This window comes from Schistocerca serialis, chromosome 6, assembly GCF_023864345.2.
Source record: "Schistocerca serialis cubense isolate TAMUIC-IGC-003099 chromosome 6, iqSchSeri2.2, whole genome shotgun sequence".
In the NCBI taxonomy this organism is placed as follows: domain Eukaryota; kingdom Metazoa; phylum Arthropoda; class Insecta; order Orthoptera; family Acrididae; genus Schistocerca; species Schistocerca serialis.
The window spans coordinates 138,804,574-138,830,515 of NC_064643.1; the positions used below are offsets into that span (position 1 = coordinate 138,804,574).

The following is a 25,942-nucleotide window of genomic DNA, read 5'->3' on the forward strand; positions in this document are numbered from 1 at the left end:
AACATCCGAGTCAAAAGTTACCAGCGAAAAACGTTCTGATGCCTCCGACAGTGAAATACAAGTTCCAGTACTGTTGGCGCTAAGATAGTAGGGTAGGCAACTTTAAGAGGCCGCAGTATGGAAAAAAGCAAGACAATAATGTCAAGCAAACATGGGCTCTGTAAATCATACCTATGCATGAACAGTCTTTCATCTTCGTTCTCTTCTACTGCAAGCTCTTTGGTTTCCATAAATTTGGAGGAAGTAGTATGAAACAAAAAAGGAAAAATATGTCCAACAAATATGCTCCAAAATGTATATCATAAGAGCTATGCGCACTTGTTCAGCAGTAGAGATGTGTTTCACAGTGCCGAAGATAAACAAACGCTCATTATTGTTAAGGAATGGATTTTGGAGCTCATATTTGTATTTTATTGTATGTTAACTGGGGGCCTAGAAACGACAGAGAGGCTCCGTTGCCGGCCGCGGTGGTCTAGCGGTTCTAGGCGCTCAGTCCGGAACCGCGTGGCTGCTACGGTCGCAGGTTCGAATCCTGCCTCGGGCATGGATGTGTGTGATGTCCTTAGGTTAGTTAGGTTTAAGTAGTTCTAAGTTCTAGGGGACTGATGACCACAGATGTTAAGTCCCATAGTGCTCAGAGCCATTTTTAGAGCCAGAGGCTCCGTTCCCGCCGCAGCTGCAGTGGTCCACAACCCCACGACAACTACCGCAGTCCACTTCGCCACCCCACACCAAACCACACTTTCAGGGTTAATGTGCGGTTCGGCCATTGGTGCCCCCCCCCCCCCCCCCCAGGGAACATCTCACAACAGACGAGTGTAGCCCCTATGTTTGAGTGGTAGAGTAATGATGGTGTAAGCTTATGTGGAGAACTTGTTTGCGCAGCAATCGCCGACATAGTGTAGCTGAGGCAGAATAAGGGGAACCAGACCGAATTCGCCGAAGCAGATGGAAAACCGCCTAAAAACCACCCACAGACTGGCTGGCTCACCGGACCTCGACACAAATCCACCGGGCGGATTCGTGCCAGGAACCAGGCGCTCGTTCCCGCCCGGAAAGCCATGCGTTAGACCGCACAGGTAACCAGGCAGACAGCTCATATTTACTAGATATTTTTTCTTGCTTTGCTCCAATAATACCATGTCTGAAAGTTGCTTACCCTACTGTCTTAGCAACAACAGTACCCTTACACATATTCCACTGTCAGAGATACCAGAACGACTTCCGCTTATAACTTCAGCCTCGATCATTCCTAGACGAGGATCCCTTACTTCAAATTGATACATTTACTTTTCTCCAGCGTCCCTGAAAGTTAGTGACATCATCACGGACACACTATGTAAGAATATGCACATGTAGAACGTATGACACAGAGAAAGAGACCATGAATTTCAATAAAATGTTCTTTCATGTGTAAATTCCAATTACATTGTTTGAAAAAATGTCTTTCGCAAACAAAAAAATTATTTTCGAGAGATAATAAGTTATGTATGACTGTAGCTGTATAGTAAGATACGCAAATCGCTCCAGCCAATAAAGTGATATGTTATGCTAAGAAACATCAAGCAGACTTACGAATATTTCATTATTTCTGTATTAAATCCCCCCCGTAAAACATGTTTTTCATGCAGTGTCAGTTTACAAAGAAACTGAAATACTTGATAGTAAAATAGTTTTACACAGAGGGAAAAGGAGATAATGTAGACAATTACAGGTCAGTAAACTACCCAGAAGTGTTTTGAATATTTATAAGAATTCAGGGTGTAAGAGAGTGCTGTGAGGTAACGGCCGAGCTGTGGCGCCCTGAAAGTGTTCTAAGTTCGGAGTTGGCGTGGCCGTGCGGCGGGCAGCGGCCGGGTGGTGGCGAGCATCGGTGTCACCGCCAGACACCACACTTGCTAGGTGGTAGCCTTTAAATCGGCCGCGGTCCGTTAGTATACGTCGGACCCGCGTGTCACCACTATCACTGATTGCAGACCGAGCGCCGCCACACGGCAGGTCTAGAGAGACTTCCTAGCACTCGCCCCAGTTGTACAGCCGACGTTGCTAGCCATGGTTCACTGACAAAATACGCTCTCGTTTGCCGAGACGAGCCGGCCGGTGTGGCCGTGCGATTAAAGGCGCTTCAGTCTGGAACCGCGTGACCGCTGCGGTCGCAGGTTCGAATCCTGCCTCGGGCATGGATGTGTGTGATGTCCTTAGGTTAGTTAGGTTTAATTAGTTCTAAGTTCTAGGCGACTGATGACCTCAGAAGTTAAGTCGCATACTGCTCAGAGCCATTTGAACCATTTGCCGAGACGATAGTTAGCATAGCCTTCAGCTACGTCAATTGCTACGACCTAGCAAGGCGCCATTACCAGTTACTATTGATACTAATGGTTCTAATTGTTCTAATAACTCTGAGCACTATGGGACTTAACATCTATGGTCATCAGTCCCCTAGAACTTAGAACCACTTAAACCTAACTAACCTAAGGACATCACAACAGTACACCCAGTCATCACTGGGCAGAGAAAATCCCTGACCCCGCCGGGAATCGAACCCGGGAACCCGGGCGCGGGAAGCGAGAACGCTACCGCACGACCACGAGCTGCGGACTACTATTGATACCGTGAATCATGTAACGTCAAGAGCGACGTTCACCATTAATGGATTAAAGTTAAGTATTCCACCAGCTACGTCCGTTTTTTCTAAATTCTAATTTCCTTGTCCTGTTCCAGACCTCACGCCAGCCTGCGTGAGCTAAAACGCGTGCCTTTCGGCTTCCTCTACTAACACGGTGTTGGCTCTCCTGCCAACCACAACATAAATACTGCTTTATGTACGGCAAAATTACACTCCAACGTCTCTGGCAATGAAAAGCGAAAGCTTGATTATATCGCATGGCGTCTTACACTACCTAATGAGAACTATCCAGACAGCCTTATGTAATGAGAAATTTCCGACTAGATGTCACGCGATGCGGACCTGCCGGTATAAAAGGAGATGGGGAGTATTGTACTGTCAGTAGAGAAGCAGTCACAGCATAGTGGGTCGGTCAGGAAAGTTCAGTGTCCTCGAACGTGGACTAGTCATTGGATGTCATTTGAGTAGCAGATCCATTCAAGCTATTGGTAATTGTTGGTGATGTGACTGTAGAGTGTAAATGTGAGGAAACAACCAAAACTTAATAATGAAGAGGAATACCCCGAGTAGTGACGGACAGAAACCATCGACCATTGCGGGGGTGGGTGCAAGAAAAAGCATGAAACCAGCGGAAGGAATCATTAGTGAGTTCCGAGTGCCACCAGCAGTTCGGCTAGCAACATGATTGTGCGTAGAATGTTAAAAGGAAAGGGTGCAGTGGTCGAGCAGCACGTCATGAGCCACACGTATCTGTAGTCGACGGTAAGCGACACTTGAGGTTGTGCGACAGTGTATGACCGGAAACGATCAGTTAGTGGTACCAGCAGTACCCTCCGCCACGCACCGTTAGGTGGCTTTCGGAGTAATATGTAGACGTAGATAATGTGTCAGTAGCTTATTCTACTAACTACATGAATACGAAAAAATGAACGTGGCTCTGCAAGAGACGATATAAAATATCAAAACCTGGTAGATTAATTTTGTGACGAAACTCATAACGTACAGATTTGAATGGTAAATCCACAAATAAGTTAAACGTTGCACCTCATTTTTTTTTCATTTTTAGCAACCTATTTAAAAACTGGAGAGTGTCACGAAGCATCTTCAGCCAGTAATTTCTAAATCGAAAATGCTAGTTTATAAGGAGCCTGTTGCCTATGGTAATAAATGAAACAGACCCTACATCTAGGAAAAATAAAATTAAATAACAATACATAAACAAAAATTAGATAAGAAAACTGCAAATACATGCACTTATGAAAAGAAATGTAAGGACTATTGATATTAAAGTATGCTTTCAATATCTAGAATTGGCCCTAGAACTAAACCCTGAGGAACGTCAGTCTGGCTCAGTGATGTGAGGCTGCAAGGTATCTTCTCCCGAGTAAGGGGTCAAATTAGTGGAAATCAAGGAATACTGCCGTTACGGAGTGTGAGTTTCGGTCCACGTAGTGAGCCTATAGTCCACATAATGAGTTTACAGACGAGGTGCTGGACGGATGTACCCACCTTGCCGTGCAGCGCGGCGACGGCCTCCTCGCCGAGCGCGATGCGGGCGCTGCTGGCGGAGGTCTGTGAGGAACGCGAGTAGGAGACGAGCGGGTGGAAGCCCCAGTCGTCGGCGGTGTAGCTGACGGTCTGCGTGCTGCCGTCGGGCAGCGCGACGAAGTAGCGGCCGGCCGCGTGCTCGCCGTCGCGCGCCTCCTCGTGGCCCTGGCGCGCGCCCTGCTCGTCGCGCACCTCGTAGCCGAACTCGTAGCGCGGCGGGTGCTGGAACAGCACGACACACCACACGTGCACTTCAGAGTGTACGCAGTCCAGCAACCGTGTAAGCTACAGCGTATGTCCAGTCACCAGGAACTCTACAGTAAGAATAACTACTAGATTACAATCTAATAACGACGTCGTGGTAATATCGATAGCTGTTGTAACACATATTTTTTTTCCTTTATTGAATTTCGATTTCCCCCGAAGAGGGCGGGCTGGCAGCAGCTTAGTACGCTGCTCTACAGCCTACAGACTTTCAAAAAACGTAAGAAGAAAAGAAACAATAAAAGCAGGCGATAAGACGGTGACTTAAATTGTAAAACGGCGGAAAATTGTGGAAAGTTAAAACATAAAGCAAAGGGGCTGGCAATGCTAATAAAATACACAGGAATCAGACAAGTAACATAGTAGACACACAATTAAAAAACATGGCGACAGTCTGGTTTCTGTTTGCAAGAGATAACGACAGTATGATGTCTGTTCGCAACACTTCCCAAAAGACACACAACACTGAACGCTCACTGTAAAACACTGCACGAAAATGTCGGCACAAAGATGACACTCCCTAGCCAAGGGCAGATGGGGTGGGGGAGGGGGGGGACCTGGACAGATGAGGGGGAGAACAAGTCGGGAGGAGAGGAAAAAACGAAAAGTGGGGGGAACCAAAGGAGGGGAGAACTCATAAGGGGGGAGAGGGGCAGAGCAGATGCGAGAGGGAATAGGAAAAGGCAGAGGGGGGAAATGCAAAAGGACTCGGGGGAGAGAAGGGGGGCAGAGAGAGGGTAAGTGGGGAAAAAAGAGGATGGAAGGGGGGGGGGGAGATGGAGCCCGGGATAAGGAGGGGGAGTGAGGATCAGAGTTGATAGGAGGGATAAATGGAGGGAGAGAGGGCATCATCCGGGAGGGGGAGTTGATGGAAGCCACCTTCGGAAAGGAGATGAAGGGTGTAGAGATGGAGGGTAGGGGGGACACAACAGTGAAGACGTGGCACATATTTATATCCAGATAACTAGATATTGTTTTTCGACCTCCAATCGGTCGCGAAATCAGAACCACAGTGAAAATCCAGTAACAATTGGCGCAGATGCTTTGTGCTGCATCTCTAGTATGCCCGTCTATCGCATCACGTCGCACTTGTCAGTTCTCAGAGACAGTGATGTAGAGGACAAAGGGTTATGTTTAGGAAATATGGTGCGAAATTGTGATTTAGTGTGTTTCAGTGAGTGATGCGCCAGCCTCATGGCAGATGGCGGACGAAGGCTGGCTGGCGCATTATGCAGGTGACACAGTTTTGCAACGAGAGACGGTTTGTGTGTACGTGGGTGGCAGCAATTAACAGCCAGAACGCAGCATTAGCAGAATTACGCAGGCACGGGTCGCGTGTGGCGCGGTTCCGTTAGCCAACTCATCGAGAACATTGTAATAAACACGGCGCCGCGTAACCGGCGGATTCAGCAGCGGTCTGCACTGTTTAAGGGCATCAGAAGTGGGCGTCGGCATCGGTTCGACCGATTGGGCGGTCGGTCACTGTAATCGTCATCGTCATCAGTGACGCTGTCGCCGAGGACCGGCCGGCGGAGGGAGTTGCCCGCTGCTGCACCGGCGACTCCCGGTGTCGTCACGAGCCACAGCGTCTGCAGGAGGCGAACTAGGCCGGGCTTTGTGCTGCTGACATCCTACCACCTGTGCAGCCGCTGACCGAGCACGGCGTCGCGCTCCCCGGGCTGCGCGCATCAGCACGTCTACACCACGACACGAGCGGTGGGGCTGAGCTACCAGAAAACGTATTGCAAGAACCAACAATAAAGAGGAAGACTGCTAAAAACAGCCACCTTCTTCTACCCAGCCACGCCCTACAACCCCGACCACGCCACCCGCTCCGGTCATCCTATTACAAGTGGTGTCAGAAGTAAAGACCCCTAGAAAAATAGAGTCTCCCACAAACGTGTAGTGCCTGCTGAGCGGTTTCGCCCCATTTTATGCAACCCCACATAACGTAATTGTCATGGTGTTTCCTTCTTCGTGACAACTCTCAGACGCACGCTACTGCTGCAACGAAGACCCATTTGCAGCGTTTTGAATGGTAAATGTTTGATCACCCATCATACAGCGAGGACTTGGCTTCCTCTGATTTTCGTCTCTTCCCTCACATGAATCGCTGCCTATGCTGACAAAAGACAACGAGCTGTAGGCCGCCGCAAGGAATTTTCGAAAATCACAAACAGCTCCCTTCTATGACGTAATGACAAATACCAATGTCGGAATGGTGACTAGCTAGATAACTAGCAGGAAGGTGCGATAAAATACTGCAACAAAACATTTTTGATTTTCACTATGATTTCCAGTTCGCGATCGATAAGAGGTTGGGAAAAAAATATACAGTCCTCGTACCTTTGGTTTAGCGACCACCTTCAGGTCATCTGCACATTCATAAGTATGTATAAGAAACATTGGATAGCGAAATACTTATTGCAACACACTCTATGTAACCGATACACACGAATTAACACTGTAAGCTTAAGGAAGGTCTCTTGGTGTCAAGCACATAATTTTATGTAAATTAAAGGTGGAGGGGGGGGGGATAAAGAGGGAGAACTAATAATATCGGCTGCATCGGGAATTCATGAGGAATTGTTGGTGACGAGTGAAAATGTGTGCCCGACTGCGACTGGAACCCGGGCTCTTCTGCTTACTAGAGAGTCGCATTGACCACTGCGACACCAAAACACGGTGTTTATCGCATGTGCGCCGCCTGTCTCGGCAGACTACCCGACCGACTCGCATCCAGACGTAGCTCCACCTATCCACAGACCGCGTCCATGTCCTCTATGTTCGCTAATTTTAGATTCCCGCTCACGGTCGAAAGCAAATATGCATCTGCTCTGAAGCTTGATGATTTATTGTCCATCGAGGTGAATCAATTACCTGATGTGTGGTGTCTGCTCTTTCGGATGTGTTGGAAAGAACAAACGCCACACATTCCTGTAGTTCATATAAACATGTAATTTTTTTAAAAGTAAATAGTACAAAAATGTTATACATTATATGTACAAGGTGTTTCAAAGTCTATGCAACAAAGATCTGAGGGTGATAGAGCACATCATTGGGAGCAACTTCTGTTTGACACAAAATGTTCATTGATGTTTCCTGGTGACACTGGGTATCCTCTTGTATTGGTTATTGCCCTTAGACGTGACAGAGCTTAGACCTCATGCAACGTGTATGCGCCTTGCGCGTTGCCTAGCATCCAGTCATCTGCTCCGTATAAGAGAGCGTAACACCAACAAAATGAAACTCCCTGGTTTGCCCGTAAAATATGTTTCTCCACTTAGAGACACTCATTCTTAAGCACTCCGTGTTGAAAATAACTTTACGAATTTATTGGACACTTGGTTAGTAGACCCTGCTAATTCGGCGAAACTTCGTCGTCCCAGTGTCGGTGAATACCGAGGGACGCTTAACGTCGTCGGGACGTGTCGGGAAACCTTATTCTTCTCTAAAGTTCTTACCCATGACGTCATCTATCACCCCGAACATTTGATACAAAGGCTTCGAAACACCCTGTACATACAGTTGTGAAGAATTAGCACAACTAGTACCTTAAGGTACTGAAGATGTCGAATTAAGTTTCGAGACTGGATTAATAAAAAACGGAAAAACGTTAACATGGTGCTCATAATGCTGCAGATATTCTACACAGCCTACCCCACCTGAGTACAGCCCAGAGAACGTTTATACAACCATATGAAACCGACGTGAAACTGCTCCTTTGGGATGGCGTTCAACGTATGTCCGGAAATGAACCGTTTCATTCTGAAATTAGTTTGAAGACTGGATCACTTTCAAATGTCCCGCTTCACGATATGCACTCAGCGGGACGATGATCTCTCACCTCCACTGTACAAGAACTGCTAAGTGTCGCGAAGCTGCTGTTTGTTTCACGCAGTGAATCTGCTACACGCGCATTCGAGCACACGGCTACAAACCGTGTTGCGCTTCCGTGGAGCACCACAGTCGACTCTGCTATTGCGGAAGTACCAGTTTCTAGCGTCCGTTACTGTATCATTACATACCGTATTGTGAAGCGGGAGAATCCAAAGTGATCCGAATTTCAAACTTATTTTGTATCCAAACGGTACACTTCCTGACATAGGTTCCTTCTCAAAACTGCATCTGCTAAGTCTCCACTGCAGTCCTGCACAATCATGAGAAAGTAATTGTGAAACACCCAGAATACAGAATTTAAATGGCGTTACTCCTACCTGCGCTATATGGTTGCACAACAAAGCTGATCACTTACATTTCCATGCATGCAGTACACTTCACGCCAATTTGACACTTGCTGCAAGCCACTTTCACGCTCCTGCAATTTTAATGGCAACCACGGAACGCTGCGGAAAACCTTTAGTCTCCAATTTAATTTTGTATTTTTATTGTCAGTGATCAGGCAGAGAGTACTAGTAACAGCTTGTTCACAAAACAGTCTGGAGTTTGCCGCCTCCAAAATTTAGTGGCTAAGACGTGAAGTATACGCCATCATACGAATTAATTGTATTGGTGAGGAATGCTGCAAGTATCCATTTCCAATGCTCCAAGATGGACATCGGTGATCAATTACACAAATATATCGCTTGCTTCGAAGCCTTTCCTAAAGGAAACGAGATCGTGGTGGTCCTACAACCACTACAGTCTGTGCCTTGTTACATTTTACATTAGTAGTGCTAAGGGTCAGTAACAGAATACCTCGTCATGAAAATAGGCACACTGTTGCACTTGAAACAGTCCGATTTTTTTGTGTTGTCTGTTACTGACAAGGGGAAGGCCTCAGACACGGCCAACAGATGCGGCTCGCATTTGGCAGGTCACTTGTGCACAACCTAAAACGAAGGATTCTAAGATATTTTAGCTAAACATCACCCTTATAATCAATGGAACCGATAGATAGTTGCAAAGCGAGCATTTTTCGTCGTCATACGTCGAGAGCAGAGGAACTGTGTTGAATTACCAAACGATTTCTGCAGTTTTCTATTTGTCTTTTTTCCATATCCTAAATTGTAGGAATAGAAGAATCAATAAGGTAAGAAAAGCTACAAGGTAGACAAATAAATTCCTTAAACGATTAGTACGGAATTAAGGTTTTAAGCTTCTTTTTACGAAAACAGCTTGCTCAGCACCTGGCGTTGCCTGGGTGAGTACTTATACCAGTCTTCTAGTAGTCTATCTCCTCCTCCCCACCCTCCTTGTCCATTTCGTCCTCGCCCCCTGTCTGTCCATCTCGTCCTCCCACCTCTCTCTGTGCATCTCCTCCGCCTCCAGTCTCTGTCCATCTGCTTCTCCCGTCTCTCTCTATCCATTTACTCCGCTCTCCCTGTGCATGTTGTCGTTCCCCCTCAGAAAGTCTCCTCTGCCCCATCTATCTGTCCATATCACCCTACAGTCTGGAACCGCGCGAACGCTACGGTCGCAGTTTTGAATCCTGCCTCAGGCATGGATGTGTGTGACGTCCTTAGGTTAATTAGGTTCAAGTAGTTCTAAGTTCTAGGGGGCTGACGACCTCAGAAGTAAAGTCCCATAGTGGTCAGAGGCATTTGAACCACAACTGGGTGCATCGCTTCGTGGGGTCTGCGTGACGCTCGAACCCTACCATCAGCTCTTACCAATTGAAATCGGGACTCATCTGACCAGGCCACGGGTCTCCAGTCGCTTAGGCTCCAACCGATAAGGTCGCCTGCAGTAGGCGATGCAGTCTCCTGCCACGGCCCATTAACGCCAAATTTCGTCGCACTGTTCTAATGGATACGTTCGTCGTGCGTCCCACATTGATTTCTGCGGTTATTTCGTGGCTTGTCTGGTAGCACCGACAACTCTGCGCGAACGCCACTGCTCTCGGTCGTTAAGTGAAGGCCGTCGGCCACTGCGTTGTCCGTGCTGAGAGGTAATGCTTGAAATCTGATATTCACGGAACACTCTCGACACTTTGCATCTCGGAATACTGAATTTCCTAACGACTTCCGAAATGGAAAGTCCCAAGCGTATAGCTACAACTACCACTTCGTACTCTAAGTCTGTTAACTCCCGTCGTGCGACCACAATCACGTCGCAAAAACAGCACCGCCAGTACACTGCCCTTTTACACTTTGTGTACTACCGCCATCTGTACGAGGGGATATGGCTGTTCCATGACTTTCGTCACCTGAGTGTATGATGAAAAGTGCTCGATTTTCCATTATCTATTGATCCAGTCAGTTGTGAATCGACGGCGCGTCATAAAGTTTAGAAGTGGTTTTCCTGAGAGATGGAGAGATACAGTACCAAAATATCTTAGAGTCTTTCATTTTAGATTGTACACAAGCGACCTGCCAAATACGAGCCGAATCGGTTGGGCGTATCTGAGGCCTTCCTTTTGTGAGTGTAGCTGTTTATCCTAACGAAAAGTCCTAGTCCAAAAACATCTCATGCTCTGAACGCATTTTACGGTGACGGTATCGTATGGACAGTTTCATTATTACGCTCACCACGCCCGGTAACTATTCCATCTGCGGAGCGTTGGAGGCGTGTCGGAAGCGACAGCCCACCGGCTCGTAAACTCGGCACGTCAGCGTAAACCAGGCGGCCTGGGAGCGCAGCTCGCCGTAATGAGCTGTATCGAATTCGGCAACCGGGAGCGAGCGCACGCGGCGATTGATGTAGCTGAAAGCCCGGCCGCGGCACTGAAAGTGTGCACGGTCGGTTTGCCGCCTGAGTTAGTCCAGTACCTCCGTCCGCGTGATTTTATTCCCCCGCACTCGCTGCGAGCCACGATTTTCACAGAAAATTTGTCGCACCTGTTTCACGATGTGCTTACTTACTGTGACGTTGCAATTAAACGCGCAGGTAAGTGACGTCTCATATCCTTGAATGTTCAAATGCTGCTGTTCAAAGGAGCTGAAAAGTAATGTCTCCAAAATATGTACGTGAAAATGCTTAAAGCATTTTCAAATAAAACATAACGTTATTAACATTCTATATCTTGATTCTTGAAGTCTACATATTTGCAACCCTATCCCACAGTTTGTGACACGACGGTGTGTAACTTAACAACACCGTTGCGTGAGAAACTGCGTGCTGTAATCGAGTTTCGAATTCGGAGAGTTCGTCCACACATGGAGCACTGTCTGCTTCAGCATGACAATGCCAGACGACTCACGAGCGCTCTTGTACCTGCAGAAATCTGAATCTTTAGTTCACTGTCATCGATCATCCTCCATACAGTCCCGACTTTATTTTCATCAGTTTCCAAAACTTAACGAGCATCTTCGAGAACTTTTCCGATACTCACGAAGAATTGCAAGCAGAAGTGAGGCTGTGGCTCCGTCAAAATTTCTACTGTGACGGTTTCAACAAACTGCTCTCTCGTTGGCAGAAATGTGATCCTCGCCAGGGTGACTACGTTGAGAAACACTGACGGGAAAAAAACTGCAACATCAAGAAGGAGTTGTTCTGCTGTGGGTGGATGAAATGCCTGTGAGTATAGTGTGCTCTCATGTTTACTTTGTATGATTATGGGAAAAGGGATACGGTGAAGCCTTGTACTGAGGGCCCGCGAGCTTAGCGTCCCCATCCGAGGAGTGGATCTCCATCATCAGTGTCAACTGCATTCACTTAACGGCACACTCTGGAGAGTGTTTCGAATTTTATACACAACATTGATTCTAGTCCAACGGCCATTTTCGTTGTGTAGCGTTCATGCCGCATCTCCCCCTACATTTCTTTGCATTTTTACCGCTCCTTTTAACATTCAGTACAGAAAGATTGATGTCGCTGTAAGGAAGTGAGAAGCGTACATACCACGTCACGCAGCAGGTAGTCCCAGAGCGTGATGGCTGTGGGGTGAGAGAGAGCCGTATCGTGCTGGAACCTATACAGACGGCAGGCATTCACCTGCTAGGCATGGCGCGAAGGAGCAGAGCTGTCATCATTTACATAAACCGTTTAAATGTTAAAAGACATCTCCAACCGTGTTACTGACGATGCCTGCACTGGTAGCTTGTTAATACTAATTTCAAAATTTTGAAACCAGGCGTAAAAATTAAGCAAAAATTTTAGTCAAATATGATAGTCACTGGTGAAAACTACGGAACAATCATAGGCTCGACCTGAAAGGCGGGCGCCAAACTGTTAAGACAGCTCATTACGCATCTGTGATCGTTTTCGATGGAGGCAGTACATGAATCGGTGGGTAAAGTGTGATCTCGCGTTAAGACTGAATGATTTATTAAAATTGCCTCGTGGGAGCTTGTCGTATTCTCATGTGGAGCTCTTTATTTGATTTCTGCGGTGCTCTAGAAATAATTATCATCCGGAAACTTTGCCATGGGTTGGGTTGTTTTGGGGGAGGAGACCAGACAGCGAGGTCATCGGTCTCATCGGATTATGGAAGAATGGGGAAGGAAGTCGGCCGTGCCCTTTAAAAGGAACCATCCCGGCATTTGCCTGCAGCGATTTAGGGAAATCACGGAAAACCTAAATCAGGATGGCCGGAGGCGGCATTAAACTTTACCATGAATAACGATAGAAGACGGGCTCTCAGAAGATATTTTCATAATTTTATGGTTTTATAAATAGAAATTAAAAATCAAATACCATCCTAATTTTCCACAAATTCAGTTTTTATGGCACTGAGAAGAGGCCAATCGGGGCGACGGCTACGGGACATCTTCACAAGATGGGAGGAAAGCAAGTTGCCTCCAGTTGTGCTCTGGAAAGTCAGCGCTGACGTTATTTGCTGAAGTCCATCGTGCTTTTTCATGCTGACATATCTTTTTTGTAGGAAGTGGTCTATTCAGGAACCTACTGTGCAATATTTGGAGATTACAGTTTGCGTCCGTTCGGAATTATACTTGACGTACCATTATGGACACTTCATAATCGCACACTGCGATGTGCCTGTTATCTGTACCGCAGCAGAACTGTGTCTGCAGGAAATCCGGAGCATGTACCTCCCTCCCTTTGGCGTTTAAATACTAGTGGTGAAAATTTCATCCACCATCAGGATTCGAACCATCCACCTCAAAATCCAACACCACCACACATGCTTCCATTAGAAACATCGGTAACGAAACGGGTATGTAGGCTGAAAGTACCGAAAAGTAATTGATTCCACGTAAAGCACTGCGGTTGGCATCCAAATCTCGGATTGACAGTAGGTGAAGATATGTCAGCAGTGGGCTCCAGAACCAAAGATGTTATGAACTAACACCGGTTCAGAGTGGATGCGCCAGAACATCTTCTACACTCAGAAATTGATTCCCCAGCTGAGAGCTACTCAGACAAAGGGACTATTGAAATAGAAGCTGCAGGAACATCAAAACACAGGACAGTGGCACTAATACCACATGTAGCTGCAAGAAAACAATTTAAAAGTTTTCGCCTGAAAATATGTCAAAAAGCAGATAAAAGTGCCGACTCTAAGACTGCAACTCACAGACATTTGTTCGATGTATGTCGTGTAAAGTGTTCGTTTGTTTTAACGCCGGCCGAAGTGGCCGTGCGGTTAAAGGCGCTGCAGTCTGGAACCGCAAGACCGCTACGGTCGCAGGTTCGAATCCTGCCTCGGGCATGGATGTTTGTGATGTCCTTAGGTTAGTTAGGTTTAACTAGTTCTAAGTTCTAGGGGACTAATGACCTCAGCAGTTGAGTCCCATAATGCTCAGAGCCATTTTTGTTTTAACGATGACAGAAATTGCTTCGGCACATTTCACGCACAGTTGTAATTGACGTGCATATGTATAACAATTGGATAAAGGAAGACCCTAAGTTATCATACGCGATACTCCCTGTTAGGTGCCGGCCGCGGTAGTCTAGCGGTTCTAGGCGCTCAGTCCGGAGCCGCGCGACTGCTACGGTCGCAGGTTCGAATCCTGCCTCGGGCATGGATGTGTGTGATGTCCTTAGGTTAGTTAGGTTTAAGTAGTTCTAAGTTCTAGGGGACTGATGAGCATCGATGTTAAGTCCCATAGTGCTCAGAGCGATTTGAACCATTTTTTGACCCCTGTTAGGTCCTTCCGGCCACAATGAGAAATTTTTTAACATTTTATCTCGTTTATTGTGTCTCTAAGGCAATAAAAGTTCGTATTTCGTTTTCATGTTAGTGTGTTTATTGCTATGGCACCGAAGAGGCTAAACTCAAGGCGCAGAGCAGAAGGGAACTGACTGATGGAAGTCGTAGAATGTTGCAGAGTTGTACTGGGCACTGGTTCTTTAAATTTACGCAACGGGGTTTCAAGAGAACAATGTCACCTATCTTCATCAGATTCCTATTTATATTTCCCTACGATCTCTCTTACTACGTTACTGTGAGGTATGTAACAAGTAGCTAAGAGCCTAGACTTAATTCCTTCTATGGGACATTGTACACGCTGCAGTAGATCTCCTTAGAGTCTCACGCGCGATTGGTTTTACCTACGCATTGCACACTTCCAGAACTCTATCTAGAAACACAAATCCTCCATTCGGCTTGCCTCCACTGATTTTATGTCCCAGTCGCACATCAACGCTTGTTAACGAAGGTACGATTTCTTGCGGTATCAAACCAAATTTGTGACTGGATTGAGAAAATCTTTGTTAGGAGGACGAAGCATGTTATTTTACTTCCAGAGTCATCAACAGATGTAAAAGTAACCTCAGGTGTGCCACATGCATGTGTGTTGGGACCCTTGCTGTTCGAGCCGTATATTATGGCCTAAGATAACATTACACTGTACACGTAATCCTTACACTCACTTACACATACAACACAACTCTGACATATCCACAAGTAAAGAGGCCAATGTGCGCAGAGAGAGAACACCCTTTCCGAAAGGCGACTAAACCCACCCCATGCGGTAGGCCAGTCAACAGTGCCACACGACATTTACATTTACATCAATGACCTAGAAGACACTATAAGCAATCTTAGTTTTTTTCAGATGATGTAAGTGAGTATAATGAAGTACCGTGTGAAGAAGCAGCATAGTTATTCAGTCAGCCCTTGACGGTGAAAAGGCAGAAGAGCTTGCTATAAATGTATAGAAAAGGAAACTTGTGCATATCTCAAAACCTTGTATCGAATGGCTAAGATACCAGTCAATCACAACTGAAATCACTTAACTGGTGTAACAATTGGTAGGGACATGAAAGGGAATGACCACATAAACTCAGTCGTAGATAATTCGTGTGGTACACTTCGGTTCATTGGAAGCCTACTGGAAAACAGAATCAGTCTAGTAAGGGAACTACTTACGAATCACCTGTTCGACACAACCTAGAATGCTGTTCAAGTGTATGGGACCTGTATCTATAGCATTAACGTGGGAAATTGAATGTATACTAAACACTTGTGCGAGCCATCCGGGAATATTACTCAAGTGTATGGGACCCGTACAAAATAGGACGAAGCTGGGGATGCTAAATGTAGACGGAGAATGGCAGCACGAATAGTCACAGGTTTGACCCATAGAAGAGTGTCACGGAAACGATGAAAAACGTGAAGTGGCAGACGACTGAACACAGATTCTTTCTTAAAATTTTTTCAAGAACCACTGTAATGTGAGTAATATCCTACAGTGCCGTAGAGAACGCGAAGAAAGATTAGATTAATTGTTAATTACAGTGAGGTTTACGTAGTAATTCTTCCCTCGTTGCATACGCAAATGGAACTGGAAGGTACCCTGACATGCGGGGAATTAGATGGTACACTCCGCTACGTACTTCACAGTGTTTGGCGGAATTTGGATGTAAAGCGGTTGAACAAAAATATGGAAAGACTGCCATAAATGGATACTTGAATATAAATGCATATGCTGCAGGTTGTGCTGTTGTATCTGAACATGTGTGGCACGTGTGCAATATCCTCAGTACGTTGTATACGTGAGTCGTGGTTAGAATCGTGTTCTGTGTTTGTGAGAGCGTTATATCGGAGCTAAATGAATTCGAAAGCGTGCATATTGTTGGTGCTCATACGGCAGATTCTTCCATATCCAAGGTAGCCTGTCTGTTTGGTGTTTCAAGACGCACCACGTCGAAGATTTATGCCGCGTACAGGCAAAGTGGAAATACCGTTCGCTAAGTCACAACGTGGAGTAATCGTGGCAGACGGCCACTGAAGAGGACTGTGACAATAAATAAGAGGACGACAGCCGAAAAAGCCTCTGCAGAACTCAATGTCAGAAAGATGACAACTCCAAGGGAACTCCATAAACTGGGATTCGCAGGGCCAGCTGGAATTCCAAAAGCCGCACATCAGTGATGCAAATGACCGTGACAGCAAAACGCCGTGCCGAGGCCATAAAGCCTGGACAGTGAAAAATGGGTCAAATGGCTCTGAGCACTATGGGACTTAACTTCTGAGGTTATCAGTCCCCTAGAACTTACAACTACAGTACTTAAATCAAACTAACCTAAGGACATCGCACACATCCATGCCCGAGGCAGCATTCGAACCTGCGACCGTAGCGGTCGCGTGGTTCCAGATTGTAGCGCCTAGAACCGCTCAGCCACTCCAGCCGGCCCCTGGGCAGTGGACTAATGGGAGAAAGTCATTTGGTCGGATGACCTTTGTTGCAAACTGTTTCCAGCTTCTGGGCAAGTTTACGTTCCAAAAGTGAAATATGGCTGTCGTTCGGAAATGTTTTGGACAACCATATCATGATATTACATGGACCCCATGAGTACTTTGCTAGATGGCATTACTGCCAAGTACTATGTGACAATTTCGGCTTATTAGGACTCTTCCATGGCATAACGTTTGTTCCCCAGTAATGTAGCTATGTTCCAAGACGACACGTCCCCTGTTCACACAGCTCGCATCGTTCGGGACGAGTACGAGGACGAACTTTCGAATCTCCTCTGGCCACCATAGTCACCAGATCTCAACAATAGGGAGATTTTCTGCGTATTTTGGAGAGAAAAGTGTGTGATCCGCATCCACCTCCATCACCGATACCTGAAGTTGCCACTGTTTTGCTAGAAGAATGGTATAATATTCCCGTGAGAAACATACGAGGCCTGTATATATCAATTCCGAGACGACTGGAAGATACACTACTGCACATTAAAATTGCTACACCAAAAAGAAATGCAGATGACAATCGGGTATTCATCGGACAAATATATTATACTAGAACTGACACGTGATTAAATTTTCACGCAATTTGGGTGTATAGATCCTGAGAAATCAGCACGCAGAACAACCACCTCTGACCGTAATAACGGTCCTGATACGCATGGGCATTGAGTCAAATAGAGCTTGCATGGCGTGTACAGGTATAGCTTCAACACGATACCACAGTTCATTAAGAGTAGTGACTGGCGTATTTTGAAGAGCCAGTTGCTCGGCCACCATTGACCAGACGTTTTAAATTGGTGAGAGATCTGGAGAATGTGCTGGCCAGGGCAGCAGTCGAACATTTTCTGTATCCAGAAAGGCACGTACAGGACCTGCAACATGCGTTGGTGTATTATCCTGCTGAAATGTCCGGTTTCGCAGGGATCGAATGAAGAGTAGAGCCACGGGTCGTAACACATCTGAAATGTAACGTCCACTGTTCAAAGTGCCGTCAATGCGAACAAGAGGTGACGTGTAACCAATAGCACCCCATACCATCAAGTCGGGTGTTACGCCAGTATGGCAACGACGAATACACGCTTCCAGTGTGCGTTCACCGCGATGTAGCCAAACACGGATGCGACCATCATGATGCTGTAAACAGAACCTGGATTCATCCGAAAAAATTACGTTTAGCCATTCGTGCGCCCAGGTTCGTCGTTGACTACACCATCGCAGGCGCTCCTGTCTGTGATGCAGCGTTAAGGGTAACCGCAGCCATGGTCTTCGAGCTGATAGTCCATGCTGCTGCAAACGTCGTCGAACTGTTCGTGCAGATGATTGTTGTCTTGGAAACGTCCCCATCTGTTGACTCAGGGATCGAGACGTGGCTGCGCGATCCGTTACAGCCATGTGGATAAGATGCCTGTCATCTCGATTGCTAGTGATAAGAGGCAGTTGGGATCCAGCACGGCGTTCCGTATTACCCTCCTAAACCCACCGATTCGATATTCTGCTAACAGTCATTGGATGTCGACCAACGCGAGCAGCAATGTCGCGATACGGTAAACCGCAATCACGATAGACTACAATCCGACCTTTATCACAGTCTGAAACGTGATGGTACGCATTTATCCTCCTTACACGAGGCATCACAACAACGTTTCACCAGGCAACGCCGGTCAACTACTGTTTGTGTATGAGAAATCGGTTGGAAACTTTCCTCATGTCAGTACGTTGTAGGTGTCGCCACTGGCGTCAACCTTGTGTGAATGCTCTGGAAAGCTAATCATTTGCATCTCACAGCATCTTCCTCCTGTCGCTTAAATTTCGCGTCTGTAGCACGTCATCTTCGTGGTGTAGCTGTTTTAATGGCCAGTAGTGTATTTTGAATGGCAGCGGTTTTCCTACACCGTACTAAGCATGGCCGTGTTTTGCGTTTCTCGTGTTTCTAAATTTTTGTGCATGCCATGTAGGTTTAGATGTACATAAATTAGTGAGGTTTCTGGACAAGCGTGCGTCAGCGACCACAAAAAATGGCTCTGAGCACTATGGGACTCAACTGCTGAGGTCATTAGTCCCGTAGAACTTAGAACTAGTTAAACCGAACTAACCTAAGGACATCACAAACATCCATGCCCGAGGCAGGATTCGAACCTGCGACCGTAGCGGTCTTGCAGTTCCAGACTGCAGCGCCTTTAACCGCACGGCCACTTCGGCCGGCTCAGCGACCACAATTACGGAGCCCGATACCGTTTGTGGAGTTACAGGTATACCATAAAAGTTCCACAATGTAGGCGAGACAGGTTGAATAACCGCTGCTGCTAATCGTCGAAATCCGCGTAAAGCAGATTCGGGCTCCTCAGGTCAGGTGCCAATACAGGGGACTTACCGGGGGGGGGGGGGGGGGGGGCGATGGCGATCTCGCTTTCTCGTGGCACTGTGCCTTTACCGTCCGCCAAGAGCGAAAAAGCGTAGGTACCTGGTGTGGAGTCAGCGAATGCCAAGGCCTGTATCGAGCCAGGTCAACTTGCTGGCTCCCTGCACTGGTCGCAGGTATCAACAAATTTTCGAAACGATGCCACCGTCTGAGGAGCAGTCCCTTTCTGCGAGAGTCGTTTGTCGATAACCTGCGATACGTCTAGTCGTGCCCAATGATAATGCAAGCAAAGCTGAATCTTATGACATCATAGACTGGAAATATGTGCTGAAAATTTTGACTCCGTCGAGTGCCATATTCACACTGTGGTCGCTTTGTTGATTGGAAACGTACGTACTGAGACAAGAGTATCGCCCTGTAAAGAATTAACTACATTCTGAAGAGTTATTCTGAGCTTCTTCGACGTAAGATCAAGATGAAAACCATAAGGTTACCACATCATTATTTACCAGGGTAAAGGTTAATGTCGTCAATGAATTTTGTGTTAATAGTAAGTAATCACGTTTCACGTCTTTCGTCTTCACGGATGGATATGAGTGCTCTCTAATCGTTATTGTTAATATCTGCAGGTAATCCAACTCATTTGGTGTAGTACGCTGCTTATCTTGCAGATGAGAATAACAACTTAACGATATTTATATCTGTAATGAAAGAAGTAATGTCTAGTCGTAGCTGTTAAGTACACCTCAGTACTCCTTCCTTAGTACTCGAACTGTAAGAAATTCTCTATGTAACATTATTCACAAGCAATTAAATACGCTAAAATCAAAAATTATCCGGTACTTCAAGAGGAGGACAAAAATTATAGACCGTACTGTTTTACTTATATCAGATGTAGAGCAAAATAATAAAACCGTACTAAAAATTCGCTGCAAGGAAACATCACTAAGCTGATCTCGTATTTTAAGGAAATGAAATGAAATGATCGTATGGCATTGCTGGTCGGGAGGCCCCATCCGGGGAAGTTCGTCCGCCGAATGCGAGTCTTATTTCAGTCGACGCCACAATGGGTGACTCGCGTGCCGGTGATGAGGATGAAATGACGACGAGGACAACACAATACCCAGTCCACGAGCGGAAAATATCTTCAACCCGTCCGGGAAACGAACCAGGGCCCGCTGTATGGGAGGCAAGCAAGTTGTCACTCAACTAAGCAGGCGGACATATTTTAAGGAAAAAGAAGTCCACTTGCAAGATATTAGCACCAGCTACAATTTGAGCCGCAACTCTGATAGTACACAGCTATGTATGACCTTCTCAGAGTAGATGTTTTGAACTTTCGACCGCACCAGTTGTTTGTTAATAGCTACGCTCCATACATATAAGTGCAATATTATTTTAACAGTTTTCTCGTATTGATATTCTGTAACTGTATATAGGACTAACATCAAAATGAATAAATGTAAACAAATGCTGAATTATTGTGAAATGAAGTTAACGATTTTCGATTTGCATTTCAATGATGCCAGTCACATTGATGAATAGAGTATCTCCTGCAACTATACTTCACTCCAAAAGTGCCAGCAATTTAAAAAAATAAGACAAAAGAAAAGAAAATAACGGATAACAGCAACGTTAGTTCAAAAGGCTCTGAGCACTATGGGACTTAACATCTGTGGTCATCAGTCGCCTAGAATTTACAACTACTTAAACCTAACTAACCTAAGGACATCACACACATCCATGCCCGAGGCAGGATTCGAACCTGCGACCGTAGCAGTCGCGCGGTTCCGGACTGGGCGCCTGAACCGCTAGACCACCGCGGCCGGCGCCAACGTTAGTAATTAAATAGCACTATGTTGCTTTTTGAATGACACACTAACTCATTTCGTTCATTTTCACTGCATTTGTGAATCGCACCGTAACAATATTCAAAGCAAGGGGATCTCTGATACCAACCATAGGTTAGATGTTGCTTCACCTTGACAATATGAATAAAACATATTACTAATGTCAAAACAGTAATTCACAAATCTTTCACTCACTTCGCTGTACAGTAATTCGCGCTCGGGCATTAAGCGACTGCAGTGGGCCGAAGCCGGTGGTAAATAACCGGTGCATGTGATGTTTAAAAGTTGTACATTGAAAACGTCATAATTACGTACTATCAGATTTATGGCCCAAATTTTTCGCAAGGAGTTAATTTCTGGGGCTGTTATCCCGCAAGTGCGCTTTTCTCTTCTTGAATATAGGGTCAAATTTGTGATGTTTCCTTATGGGACCTAATAATTTTCGTGTGAAATACCTATGTTGACATTTTGGCCAACAATGATAGCAGAAAATTACGAGGAAAGGAGATCATTTTATGTGATAATATTTCTACAATATTCCACCTTTCCTAGGATTTATCTTTTCGTAAAGGCTTGGCAAATTTATTTTATTTTGTATCAGTTAACCGTTTCTATAATGAATCGAAATACCTATGTTGACATTTTGGCCAACAATGATAGCAGAAAATTACGAGGAAAGGAGATCATTTTATGTGATAATATTTCTACACTATTCCACCTTTCCTAGGATTTATCTTTTCGTAAAGGCTTGGCAAATTTATTTTATTTTGTATCAGTTAACCGTTTCTATAATGAATCGAACTCTCATGTACAAAACATTTTCAGACTTCTGATTACTTTACAAATGAGTTAATGTGCTGTATATTTGACGTGAATTATGTAAACGAGAAGAAGTTTAAAAAAGGTTTGAATTTGTGTGTAAAGTTTGCTGAAAGTCGCTAAATGCTCTTCGGCTGACCCCACGGAAACATTTATCAGTGTGTTATCAGATTTTTTAAATGTTTCTGCATCGTATTTTCTGAGTGGCGATTGGGGACCAGCTCATAATTTGTACAAACGAGCGTGGAAAACGCCTAAAACCTACACTCAAGGTGACCTGTGTTACTCCTCACTGTCTTGCAATCCAGGACACTGGGCGTTAAGATAAACTAGTAGGTCTGGTAAGGTTACTATGATTTTAGAAAAAAAATCAGACGTATCAAACTCTAATATCGTCTGAAACTTAAATTGGATTTCGATCAACCACTGTGAAGGATTGCGTTGCAGTCACCGAATGCTAACTGCCACGACTATGGGCAAATTGCAGAGTACTGTAAGGAAAACCAACCGACATGCTCCCACTGTAGAGAGTGTGGCCGTCTAAAAGAGAGCTGTAAAAATAGCACGCAAGCTCCAGTGTGCATTCCATGTGCGAAAAGGAAGAAATCATTCAGCCAACGGGGTGAAGACTATGCGACGTAGCAGATGTTCTTGGAGCGGAAAATTCAAAGAACCTAATATGGATTCTGAACCATTCTGTAATACGCTGGCGAGCATCACAGGAAACCACAGAGTAAATACAAACGCAGCAAATATCAGGTAGGTGATCCAAGAAGATGGAACAATGTTTATGAAGAAAACTATTAAACCAGAGCCCACTGACCAAACGGATTATAAAATTACCTGCCATATTTGTAAGAAATGGAAACCTTCATCGAAAAGAAAGCGAGATGCAGAAAGAGCCGAACTGTTCTGAATGGCAGAATCACAAGAGACACAGCGACACAAACAGAAAACGTGACTGGCCATATAGACAAGGACGATAACGAGGTGGTCAAAAAAAAAGACTAATAATAAGAATAATGGAGAGAAGGAGCGGAGTTTCTGAAAGTGGCTAAGAAGAAAGACAAACAAAGAACGGACAGCATGTCTAGACAAGGAAGAGTTAAAGAAGAAATACGGTACTCTCAAATTCAGAAAATGTTGAAAACGCGACAAATAAAGGTGTGGCGGCACGCAACGCGGTGTAGTGGCGGAGTGTGATAGCACGCAAGAGCTAATAGAGAAAAGTTACGAAAATATACAGATCATAGAAACCAGAGACGACAGAGGAAGTAACGAAAATGATACAGTGATGGATATGACATGGAAGAATTTTATGGACAGACCCGCGACCTGTTTACGATATGTGTGAACATACAATGGAACTATCCAAATTGGAGGATATGCGTGTGTTAACTATAGCAATAAACACCTGCTTAGGCACGTTCATAGCAATAAACACCTGCTTAGGCACGTTCATCCAAAAGGCTGTAACATATACTGTCCTGTCATGGAGGAAGTTGTCCATATTCAGGTCAGTGTCAACAACGTGCCTACAAACACAAAGGAAGTCTCTATTTGATCTCGTTTTTAAGAAGAGTCAGAAGATACTTGATATTGAGCATCTGTGCAGGCAATTAGAGATGACACACGGCCGAATTATATATATGTTGGACTGGCCCCATAGTTATGTGTTCACTAGGTTCCCACAACATTCACTTACAATCAAGTGGCACTTCAACGGCAATGGAACAGAGACAAATGACAAAAATCGGACAGATAAATGCGGTACATACATGGTGAACTCGGAAGAAAGTGTTAGAGGAGTTGAACCTATACGTACTATGTATATAGGAACCATACTCCAGGAACGGGGCATTACCCAACATGCCAGTTACAGCACAGATCATAACATCAGATCATCATCCAATGTGGTGCCAGACAAAGATAAAACAGTGACAATGCTGCATCAACTCTGTCACGAACAAGCGGTGGCAACAGAAATAATGACAGCCTTAGAAAACTGTACATAACTAATCAAAATTTTCTCTACAGTCAGCAGATACAACCACATATACACTAGAAAACAGCAGAAATACTGGGACGACACGACGGACACATTTTGGTAATGGACGAAAACGCGAACTCACCGTTGTGGTACAGCAGAGCAACGCATCAAAGAGGACTCTGCCCTCAGGACGCTAAACACGAACTTGAACTTCATGTTATAAACAAGTCTTTCAACTCACCTACTTTCTAAAATAGCGCAGATGCGGCAAAACGTATATAGACATAACCCTTACAAATTCGGAAGCCAGTGACCAACTGGAAGGTCTGTGATCATAGTCTCACTCACAATCGCAGATAATGACTTAGACGCTAACATCCAGCCCGAGCGACTATACAATCCACGCGAAGCGAACTGGGAACTTTTAAAGTCAGAATTCAAGACACAGCCAGTGCAAGGAAGCGAATTTGATGTTAACGCCGGGGCGGACGAATTGGTGCGACCGTTGCAGAGGGCACAAAATAAGGCTATCCCAGTCCCATGGAACAAAAAAATGGTTCAAATGGCTCTGAGCACAATGGGACTCAACTGCTGTGGTCATCAGTCCCCTAGAACTTAGAACTACTTAAACCTAACTAACCTAAGGACATCACACACATCCATGCCCGAGGCAGGATTCGAAGCTGCGACCGTAGCAGTCGCACGGTTCCGGACTGCGCGCCTAGAACCGCGAGACCACCGCGGCCGGCAAGTCCCATGGAACACTCGACAACATTACAGAGAACTATTACACCAGACAAGAGTAGCAAAATGAGAGAAGTACATTAAGGACCAAATGGTAGCAGATGTTTATGTTTTTTCGTACGTACTTACAACAAGCAAGGCTCGACCTCTGACTGTATTATCATCCCTGATACGACCCGAAAGCAAGATAACGACAGACTGGTAGACATCAGTGAAATACCTACTTCTGTTTGTTGCCTGATGATACAACGATTGAAGACACAGTGTATCATCAGTGTCTTCGCTCTGAATTACTAGAGCAGCATGTGAATAACATGGCTGTGATTCCATTTGCGCAGGAGGCTGTGAGACTGGCAATAATCAAGTTAAAGAATAAGAAAGCACCAGGAAATGACAGAATCCTAGCAGGAGGGTTGCATCAGCTAGTGGACTGTGAGACGGCAGCCCTGCAGAAGTTCCAGACACTCAAGGGTACGGAAAAAGGCTTTGGGGTAACGTCAGCTAAGAGTCTGGGGATAACGATCACAAAATTCGAAAATGCAGATTCTATTAAAGTGTAATGTGCCAGAGGGAGGAAAGCAGTTGACCCGACGTCTGTCGAAGATGCGGCCACAGCATTGCAGGAGACGTCGAGCGGTGGTGTGCAAACATGCAGTGCACGGGGAACTGCCCGAACGTTGGACATGCCTGCGGACAACGAATGGTCACGCAACATTCTCTGAACAGACGAAGCCCATTTCCATCTCCAGGAACATATCAATACGCAGAATTGCGTAATAGGAGCAACGCAAAATCCATACGCACCTCAACCAGTACCACTTAATTCCGCAGAGGTGACTTTGCGGTGCGGGTTGACGATATCGTTTATCGTTGGACCGTATTTTTTCCAGGAGGTGAGTCCTGTGGATCCTATAACCGGGACCGTCACTAGTAAACACCACGAGAGTATTTTTGCACACCAAAGTCATTCCAACCCTTCAACAGCGTGAATGTGTGGCTAGGATCATTTTTATCCAAGGTGGCCCTCCTCTGCACGTTGCACATCCAATAAAGTTGCTGCTGCAGAGGCACTTCGGAAATGTTAGAATCATCAGTCGCCATTTCCCTAAGCCTGTCTGTCCAGATCATCTGATCTCAATCCGTGTGATTCTGGCTGTTATCTGAAAGCTATTGCGTTCACTGCTCCAATTGCGAACGTCACTGA

The 25,942-nt window shown here is 45.5% G+C and overlaps 1 protein-coding gene across 1 annotated transcript in view; it reads right to left on the reverse strand.

The window, feature by feature from the left end:
• The window catches only part of LOC126484381 (uncharacterized), a 246,736-nt gene that overhangs the window by 22,325 nt on the left and 198,469 nt on the right, over positions 1-25,942 (reverse strand). Inside the window, exon 3 of the mRNA XM_050107869.1 lies at positions 4,136-4,396. Coding sequence (XP_049963826.1) covers positions 4,136-4,396 — 261 coding nt within the window. The remainder of the gene's footprint in view (positions 1-4,135; positions 4,397-25,942) is intronic.